The following is a 9974-nucleotide window of genomic DNA, read 5'->3' as shown; positions in this document are numbered from 1 at the left end:
AGGGCCCTTAGAACACTGAATGTCAGAGCTGGGAAGGCCCTTAGAACACAGGATGTCAGAGCTGGGAAGGCCCTTAGAACACAGGATGTCATAGCTTGGAGGGGCCTTAAGTAATCATGCCATATAGTGGAAAGAACATTGTACTTTTGAATCACTTGATCTGAGTTTGACCTCTGGCTGTGACAGGTATCATCCATTTGACCTTAATAGCTATGTGACCTTGAGTTAGTCCCTTAATTTCTTTGAGTCCATTTCCTGATCTGTCAAATAGGGATGATAATACTGGTTATTTTTGAAAAGTCAAGTGGGGAGAAGTGACTCACCCAAGATCTCCCAATGACACCCTGAGTGGCAGAGGTGAGATTTGAAGCCATGAACAAAAGACTCATGGTGATCATGGAAATGCAAATCTGCAGTTATCTTTAGTAAAAAGAGTCAATTAATTTGTCCAAGTCCTTTCCACATGGAAGGGAGACTAAGCTCCAATGGCTCCATGGTTCTTAACTGGCCCCAGGGAAGAGAACAATTACCCTGAACGCCCGCGTTGGGATGAGGAGGTATGGAGACCTTTTCTGAGATCAACTGATACCAAGTACCTTTGCTGAATGTTTGGTGGGAGCAGCAAGGCCCCTCTCCCCCAGCGATGGTTAAGCCTAGCCCCTTCTCTATCCATCAGTGTGTGCATACCTCTCTCCCACTAGCCCACTGCTTTCTGAAGGCGTCCATACTTCTGAAGCAGCCCATAGCCATAAGGAAACTGGAACCTTCGATTAAATGCTCTCCCCTTTTTTAAAACCTTTGTTCTGCATCGATTCCCACCCTGAACTAATGGTAGACATCAGTGAACCCTGGAGTTTCTGCCCTCCACCTCTTCCCGGCCCCAGCCTGGGGAGACAGGGAAAAAAGAAGGGAACAAGAGGGAAGAACGTGATTAGAAGAGTTTAGAAGAATGGGGAAGGGAAGACATACAATTTAGGGGTGCATAATAAATTGGACTTCTGTGGTCACTGAGTTTTGATAGAGTCTGATCCCTATGGGTCCCTGGAGAGCTCATTTTAAAAGTATGGGGACAAACAATGTTAACCAGAAGCCAGCCCTAACAACAGCATCCTTGAGAGCACATCTAATTGCTTTTGGGAGTTCCTGGTTTTCTCCACTCTTCTCTTGGGTTCTATGATTGACAGTGAATCAGGGGCTGTTTACCCCTGGCTCCAACAGCTGGGCCTCCAGACCCTGAACGGCAGCCAGTAGCTGCTCGGAAGGAACAGCAGGGAGAGCTGTGACCACTTGTTTATTCGTGTAAGGTGAGAAGTTCCATGGTAAACACAAAGTGGGCCAGAGGAGCAGTATGGGGTGGGGATGGGGGGGGAATCAGGTGCGAAGCAGAGGCATCTCACCCTGCACCAGTCGCTGCCCGGAGGAAGGCCAATCTCATGGCCCCTTTCCCATACAGAGCAGATCAGGAGGGCCAGAGGCTACGGACTCCGGGTTTTTATTGGTTAACTGGCTTCTTTCTTAGTAACCCTAAGTGACCACTCCATTCAACTCTATTACACAAACTGCAATCCAACCTCTCATCATGCACCATCATCTTGGCTTTGCCCAAAGGGCCAGGGGTGGTACAGACACATACTAACACACACAGAGTTTTAGGACAGGTTGTTTCAATGTCTCTCAGAATTATATTATTATAACAAGTACAACAAAATTGGATTTTACCATTAAATAGTACAGAAGGCAGACCCAGGTTTACCATACAAGCATTAAAAATACTCCAGAATTACAGTGCAAAGCCTATTTTCACCACCCAACAAGAGAGATGGGGGATGAGGGCGAAAGTTTTCAAGAGATACAGGGGCAGTGTTGATATCTGGGCATGGGAATGGTAGGCATCCTTTGCCTGGGCAGGTGGAGAAACCTGGCCACTAGTCTCCTGCTATTGGCAGCATGTTGGACCCTTCCTCCCTTTTCCTGCTGCTGTATATGGGTGGGGGGGCTGTTCTACTTCCTTTTTAGGTGTAGATCCGGGTCTGAGGCCCTGCCTCCGCTGATGGGAGCACGGTGCTGAGATGAGGGAAAAGTCACAGCCTAGTGGGAAACATCTACTTCTGCTGGTGTCCTCATAGCTGGTCTGGCAGGAAGCTTGTGGCCACACAAGGTGGGGGTGGCCCCTGGGACAATGGGTTTTAGACATTTCCCAAAGGACAAGGGTTAGCATGTTTGAAGAAAATAGGGTCATTGAGAAGGTGGTGACTATGCCTTCTTCTCCAATGAACAGAGCAAGAAGGTAAATAGGGGAGAATTTAGGTGGCCACAAGGCCATGAGCTTGGTAGCAGAGGGGATGGCAGCCCCAATACAACAAAGGATCTTTTCTTTCTTCCTGTTAGAAATTCCACATCCCAATAAACAGTTCAAAGTAATACGTGCTTTCTTATCTGTTTACATCACACTGGAGGCAATGGATAGGTCCTGTATGAGAAGCTTCTTGCTTCCCAAATCTTTTTCACTTAACAGTCATTTTCTATAACAAAAGAACCTGGTGCTGACTGCACTGTAGGTAGGAAACAGAGAACTGAGCCAGAGGAAACTCGGAGAGAACATCAAGAGTTGGGAGGGCCCTGAGAACTGGGAAGGTCCTTAGAACACAGAAGGTCAGAGCTGGGAGGGGCCTGAGAACAGAGGAGGATGTCAGAGCTGGGAGGGGCCTGAGAACACAACATATCACAACCACAAGGGACCTTAGAAGAGTATCAGAGCTAGCTGGGAACTTCTCACAGAGTGACAGTGCACGTTGCAGCTGGAAGGGCCCTTCCAAGAGAATGCTTAGAACAGAATGGAAATGCTGGGGATGGGGGGGGGGGCAGGCACATTAGAACACAGAATATGAGAGTTGGTAAAGATGTCAGACTGTCAGGGCCTTAGATATAATATAAAATAATGGAATTAAGGTGGAAAAAGAAACTTAGGGGTCGTGCAATCCAACCTCTCTCATCATTCCAAGGAAGAAATGGAAGACAAGAGACAGGGAGGGTGACTGAACCAATCCCCCATTCCATGTGCTCCAGTCAAGGCGAGCTTTCTGGTCTCCAGTTTAGGGATCTCTGGGCCTCCCTGACCACTGTCACACTCGATGTTGGGGTGAAAGACCTGTATCCTTTTGCTTCCCACCCCTCTCCACCCACCTTAAACGTAGAGCTGTCTTGCAAGGAAAACTTCACCTAGCTTCCTCTTCCTCCAACAGAAACAGCCAAACAAGGAAGGTAAGTGGGTGTGGTTAGTCCAGGCCAACTCTCTGCCTCCAACCTTACGGTCTGGCCGGCGTTAGCCTCCTTCACCCCCAAGGCCTCTTGGAAGGCATTCTCCTTGGGTTGATAAGATGCTCAGAGGAATGGATGGTCTGGGAGCGGTGGGAGTCCAGGGCCTACCAAGAGCTAGAGCAGTGCCTGCAGGTGGTACTTTTGGTAAAGGCAGTACCCAGCCAAGGGACCTGTGAGTGGCCTTTACTTGGAGGCCTTCCCAACAATTGCCTGCTTGACTCTCTGTTCCATGGGAGGAAGCCCTGGGCTTAATACCACTAGGAACTGGATCGCCCTAAAGCCAGTCCTGTTGTGTCCTTGACCTGATACTGTCACCTACAGGTCCCATTCCAGGCTGTGAAAGAGAGACGGGGTCCAGAAAGAGCAGGTGTGGGAGGGTGTTGGGGGGCATCCTTTGGCTCTCCAAATGTGAGGGGACACTGGCCAGGAGCAGAGCCCAAAGCTAAGAGGGTGGATGGCTTTCCTGGTAACTGATGGTGCTCCCTTGGGCCACCACTCAAGGAAGGGGTACACTCCTTGTCTTAAGGAGTCAAATACTCTTTGGTGGATAGAATGCAGGCCTTGGAAAAGGGAACTGGGTACAACAAAGCCCAAGTCTGTTGGGCTGGAGGGAAGGGGAAAGTTTGCCTTCTCTTTGGGGATCCAGTCTGAAATGAATCACAGAATATACATAGAATGATAGAAGAGGCCTTAGAACACTGATCAGAGAAGGAAGGGGCCTTAGAACATGGAACGTTAGAATTGGAAGGAATGGCGGAACACAGAATGTTAAAGCATGAAGGCACCCTATAACACTGGTGTTTGAAGGGAACCCTAGAACATAAGATATGGAGCTGGGGGGGGACCCTGGAGGTTGCTGGGTCCAGCTCTTTCACTTTACAGAGGACAAAAAGGAAGCTCATATCGGGGAAAGACTTGGCCTGAGGTCACACAGCGCCTCGAATGCCAAGCCCAGGTCCTCCACAGGCTTCCCATTTAGGATGCTTTGGTTGTCTCTTGGAACTTGGGTCCTATGTACACAGCAGTCAGCAACTGAAACTCCCCCCCTCCCCACCCAGCCGCTGGTTTGACGTGTGGACAGCTCAGTCTCCTCCCTGCCCTGGGTCTTAGGTCTCCCTCTCTCTGGGGAGGAGGGGCCCTTCCACTGAGGCTGTCCAAGCCCTGCCTGGAGCCTCAGGCCAGGGACACTCCACGGAACCCTGGAGTCAGGACTGGGACATGATGGTTCCAGGGAAGCTGCCTCTGGCCTATCCTCCATGGCGCCCATCAGTATGGCCTCCATACAGACTCGTCCATTCTTCCCGGGGTGGTCATGGCAGTTGGGGAGTTGCTGTGGCTGCCGTCAGCTTCCACACCATCGCTCTGGTTGGCCAGGCTGGGGTTCATGAGGTTGTTCCCGGGCCCAGTGCTGGTGCAGGAGGAGAGCATGCGGGTGGGGGAACGCTCCCCACCGGCCACCATGGAGAACTGGTAGGAGCCCGAGGAGGTGCCATAGTACAAGTGGTAAGGGGAGGGGTTGGTCTGGAAGGGCCCACTCTGGTTCTGGGTGGAACCTGGGTAGGGAGGGGGGAGGTATGTGTGGTGGAATCGAGTGGCTGTGGGCATGCTGGTCATGCTAATGCCTCCAATGCCAGTGGGGGAGGGGTTGGCTGTGTAAGAGAAGGCTGCTGACATGGCCCCCGGGTAATGCATTCTGGGGTCAGAAAACCTGGGCTCTGGGAGGCCCGGCAGGCTGGAGAAAGAGCGGTCAAACTGCCGAGGATCGGAGAATGGACTTAGGTCAGATGTGCCTGTTAAAGGAAAGAGAATGCATCAGTAAAACAGAGAAGGGTCTATTAGGGTGGTCTTGGCGGGGGTGAGAGAAGAGTAAGAGGCCTTAGAAATTGTGGAATGTCAGAGTTGGGAGGGCCCTTAGAACACAGGATGTCAGGGCTGGGAGGGGCCTTAGAACATAATGTCAGAGCTGGGAAGGCCATTAGAACACAGGATGTCAGAGCTGGGAGGGGCCTTAGAACATAATGTCAGAGCTGGGAGGGCCCGTAGAACACAGGATGTCAGGGCTGGGAGGGGCATTAGAACACAGAATGTCAGAGCTGGGAAGGCCATTAGAACATAAAAAGAGCTGGGAGGGGCCTTAGAACACAGGATGTCAGGGCTGGGAGGGCCCTTAGAACAGAGAATGTCAGAGCTGGGAGGGGCCTTAGAACACAGGATGTCAGAGTTGGGAGGGGCTTTAGAACACAGAATGTCAGAGCTGGGAGGGCCCTTAGAACACAGGATGTCAGAGTTGGGAGGGGCCTTAGAACACAGAATGTCAGAGCTGGGAGGGCCCTTAGAACACAGGGTGTCAGAGCTGGGAAAAGCCAGGGATGCATAATATTAGTGCTCAGAGGGACCTTAAGAATATAAAACTTTCCCATCTCTAGGCTGTTCCACAGTCCCTGCTCTCAGGGTTTCCTCCAGCCTGTTAGATGGAGGAAAACTGATTCACAGAATGCTAGGACACAGGAGGAGGCTAACATCGGCTTGTTGTGATGATAAAATGAGCTAATACTTGTAAAATGTGCTTAGCCTAGGGTCTGGTACACAGTAGGTGCTGGGTAAATGCTTATTATCCCCTACCCCCCATGTTCCCTTCCTTTTCCTCCTCAGAGAATAGAAGCCTGGAGGTAGGGCTAGTTTTGTTCTTAACTGTTTTCTGTGTGGTGCCTAATACAGGCTGGGTACCCAGCAGATGCTTAATACATGCTTACTGATTTACTGCTGAGCACCTAGAGCATTTCATGTTCTAGTCATTTGGGAAGTGACTGGCTCCAGGTCATTTTGGTGGAAAGAGCGATAGATGGAGAATGAGAAGACCTGAGTTTGAGCCCCAGTTCTGCTACTAATTCAATGCATGGTCCTGGGAAAGGGCACTTAGCCACTCTGGGCCTCAGTTTTCTCTCCTGTTAAATGGGGGTATCAGACTTGAAGGGACTAGGAAGGTCCACCATGCTCTGAATTCTCTTATCCTAGACTTCGAATACAATATCAGAGCTGGACCAGACCACAGGCTATACCAATAGCTGCCATTTCTACTGCCTGTAGAGGCAGCGGTGGCCAGGGAGCTGTCTTTGGACATCAGAAACCTGAGTTCAAATCCTGCTTCGGGTACTAGCTGTGTGACTTTAGGAAAGTCACCTAACCTCTGTATGCCTCAGTTTTGCTCTCCTAGGGCTGTTGTAAGAAATAAATGGAATAACACTTGTAAAGCATTTAGCCCAGTGCCTGGCACATAGTGGGGGCTACAGGAATGCTAGCTATTGGTGAGGTCGGTCTCTCATGTCCCCCTTCTGAAGATACTGAGTGACTTGCCCAAAGTTACATGGCTGATGGGTGTCAGAGATGGGATTTGAACCCAAGGCCCTTAAGAGACCATTTAGCACAATGCTCCCATTTTACAGATAGTCAAAGCCAAAGAGGGCAAGTGACTTGCCTGATATTACATGGTGAGTTAAGAGCAGAACTGTGATCGAGACCCAGCTTCCTGACTTCTGGGGGCTGGTTTTTTGCCTCGACATGAAACTGCTTCCCTCTCTCTGCCTTTTACTGGCATAGGAGTTAACGAAACATCATAAGGCCCATCAACGGCCAAAAGAGTGTGGGCCCAGAGCCCTCCCCGTCCCCCCCCCCAAACATCAGAGCAGTGCTAGCTCCTGCAACGTCGCCCACACGCCCTTCCCAAGACTAGGCCAAGGGGCGGCCCCTGGAAACCTGAGATGCGTATTGCCGCTGTCTGGTGGCCAATGAAAATAGTGGAAGGAAATGTTTATTTTCTTCTCAAAATTGCCCTGGCTGCCGCACTAACTGAATGAGCCCATTGAGCTAAGAATTTCTCTGTGGTGGGCGGTGCCCGGGGCCCCATCCCCCAACTGAGCGGGACTGGAGGAAGGCTGAGGTGCCTGGACCACTGGGGCTCTGCCCCCCTCCTGGAGCAGACCTGGTTGCTCCCACCCCGTACAAGCCCAGGTCTGTAACTTCCTCCAGGAGGAGAGGCCCCCCCGACGCCTGGGCCTGCCTGGTGGTCGGCAGATAAACAGAAGCTGGGCCGGGGGCTCCCCGCTATTAATAGATGAAGAAGGAAACCCCAGAAGAGGAAGGCCAGCAAGAGGTGGGAATGTGGGAGGCCAAGGGGAGAAAAGAGAGTGATGTCCCCCCAGCCTGCTCATGCAGGGGAAGCAGAGCAAGGCTGGGGGTGGTAGAGGAAGAGGAAGGGCCATGGGGCCCCAGCAGGAGAGAGGAGACTGAGCACTGGGTTCAATTCCCACCTCACATGGTGTGAGCAACTCACTAAATCTATAATGAGAGAAGCTGCTGAAACCCAGAACTGGCACTTAGGACCTTCAGGACTTTGTTCAAGGCACTTGGTTACAAATGGGGGCAATGCCTCCCCCGTTCTCTGTGTCAGGCAAAAGGTTGTGCTACAGGTGGAACACTGACCTAGAAACTATATCTTAAGGGCCCTCCCAGCTCTGACATCTTATGTTCTAAGGGCCCTCCCAGTTCTGACACCCTGTGTTCTAAGGGCCCTCCCAGCTCTGACACCCTGTGTTCTAAGGGCCCTCCCAGCTCTGACACCCTGTGTTCTAAGGGCCCTTCCAGCTCTGACACTCTGTGTTCTAAGGGCCCTCCCAGCTCTGACATTCTCTGTTCTAAGGGCCCTCCCAGCTCTGACACCCTGTGTTCTAAGGGCCCTTCCAGCTCTGACACTCTGTGTTCTAAGGGCCCTCCCAGCTCTGACATTCTCTGTTCTAAGGCCCCTCCCAGCTCTGACATGTTTTGTTCTCAGGTCTCCTTCAGTACTGACTACTTCAGTACTGAAGGAAGGAGTTCAGAACCTTTTTCTATATTATGGACCCCTGTGGTTGTTTAGTGAAATCTACAGATGGACCCCTTCTCAGAAAGATGATTTTAAATGCATAAAATAAAATCCATAGGATTACAAAGGGACCAGTCAGGTTCAAATAAAAAACAAGTTTATGGACCTCTGCTTAATAAACCCTGCCCACCGAGTCTTTACCGATCTCTGTTCAAAGGCCCCTCTAACTCTTCACATTCTTTCTTCTAAGGGCCCTCCCAGCTCTAATACCCTACATTTAAGATCTTTCCCAGGGCTTCCATTTTATGCCCTAATCACCTTCCTAGCTGAGGACCTGCAGTCTGCCTAAGTGGACTCTGGGCATTCTTGGCTGAGGCTGCTGAAGGTGAGAGTGGCTATGTCACTCTCCAAACCTTCCCTGACTGGGCCCTGTGCCTGGCTGGTGCTGGGGAAGGAGAAGAAGCAAAAGAAGGTGGCATGTGATGGGGGCACGGTTCAGGGGAGGGGGGCTGTGGTTGGCTCCCTGCTAGCTGCAGGGGCGGGGCACAGCTCTCCAGTCTCTCTGCCCACACTTCACATAGGAAGCTGTTGCTGGAGGTCTCGTTATGGGGAGTGTGACACTCAAATGAAGGTTTCCTTGGGAGTCCTCACAGGCATGGGGATGGGCATGGTCAGCACTCGTGGAGAGACCTCTGAGGTTTCTCTGTCCTGAATAAACATCCTTGTTCTGAAATCCTCCCAAGCGGTCACCCTGAGGATGTGGAACCTAGCTCCTCCCTTGGTGGCCCATGGCATTTTGGGACAGCTCATTTTTCCTGATATTCCATTGATGTCTTGGGTCTGGTGTTCTGCCCTCTGGGGCCAAGATAAACAAGACTGATCCCTTCTCTGTGGGCCAGTGAAGACCCATCTCCCTAGACGCTTTCCTGGATTCCACAGGCCCTATCTTCCTCTCCCCATGGCGTCATCTCCAGCTCTCACCTCACCCAGCTCCCAAAGCTAACATTCCTCCAAGATGCCACCAGCTTTCTCTTTCTCTCCCTGGTTTCCCTCCACTTGACAGGTCAGACTAGGACACTGAAGCATCCTAAGCCAACCCCCAGCCCCAAGGGGCTTAGGTGAACCACCTGCTTCCAATCACACACAGGGACCTAGGAGTAGTGTGTAGCTTGCCCCTTTGCTCTCTGGGCTTCCCCCAGAAGCAGCCCTAGTTGAAAGTGGCTGCCATGGGGCCCTCTATGGGACCCCTAGTCTGGCTGAGCCAGGCTCATTGTCACCAAGGCTGCGGGGACAAGCTTACAGTCAACCTGCTTCCTCCCCTCACAGCCTTGCTGTCACGAGGGCTGTTTTAGGGGCAGTGGTTTTGCCCAAGAAATGGATATTCTAAATCAACAGACAGCCAAGACAACAAAGCCTTCCGGATGGGCTATTGACCCCTACTGGCAGCCCCAAGAGGGACAAGGGTACAAAGGAAAGGGGAGATGTGGAGGTGGTCAATCGGTCAATCAGCAAGCATTTGATAAATATATCACTCACTGAACCAGCCTGGAGAGACAAAGACACAAATGACAGTTCACATCTTCAAGAATACTGCATACCTTAGAACAGAGCTGGGAGGACACCTAGAACACAGAATGTCAGAGCTAGGAGGACACCTAGACACAGGATGTCAGAGCTGGGAGGGCTCTTAGAACACAGAATGTCAGAGCTTGGAGAGCTCTTAGAACACAGAATGTCAGAGCTGGGAGGGGCCTTAGAACACAGGATGACAGAGCTGGGAAGGCTCTTAGAACACAGG

The 9974-nt window shown here is 51.3% G+C and overlaps 1 protein-coding gene across 2 annotated transcripts in view; it reads right to left on the bottom strand.

Annotated features, from left to right (window-relative positions):
* Window positions 1-964: 964 nt before the first annotated feature.
* Window positions 965-9974, bottom strand: part of RUNX3 (RUNX family transcription factor 3) — a 45619-nt gene continuing 36609 nt past the window's right edge. The window contains exons 5-6 of one of the 2 annotated variants that reach the window (XR_011166593.1): window positions 2316-5108; window positions 965-2131 (exon numbers count right to left, since the gene is read on the bottom strand). Coding sequence is in view for 1 of the 2 variants with exons in the window: in XM_069079053.1 (XP_068935154.1) it covers window positions 4585-5108 (524 nt within the window). In the remaining variant the exon portion in view is untranslated. Of the gene's footprint in view, window positions 5109-9974 lie in introns of both variants that reach the window. The other variant, XM_069079053.1, reaches the window with a different exon arrangement.

Source organism: Petaurus breviceps, unplaced genomic scaffold (assembly GCF_028583685.1).
Source record: "Petaurus breviceps papuanus isolate PSGF00001 unplaced genomic scaffold, PetGlider_PUasm1.0 91041, whole genome shotgun sequence".
NCBI lineage: Eukaryota > Metazoa > Chordata > Mammalia > Diprotodontia > Petauridae > Petaurus > Petaurus breviceps.
The sequence above is the reverse complement of the archived record's forward strand: the minus strand, read 5'-3'. Positions and strand labels throughout refer to the sequence as shown.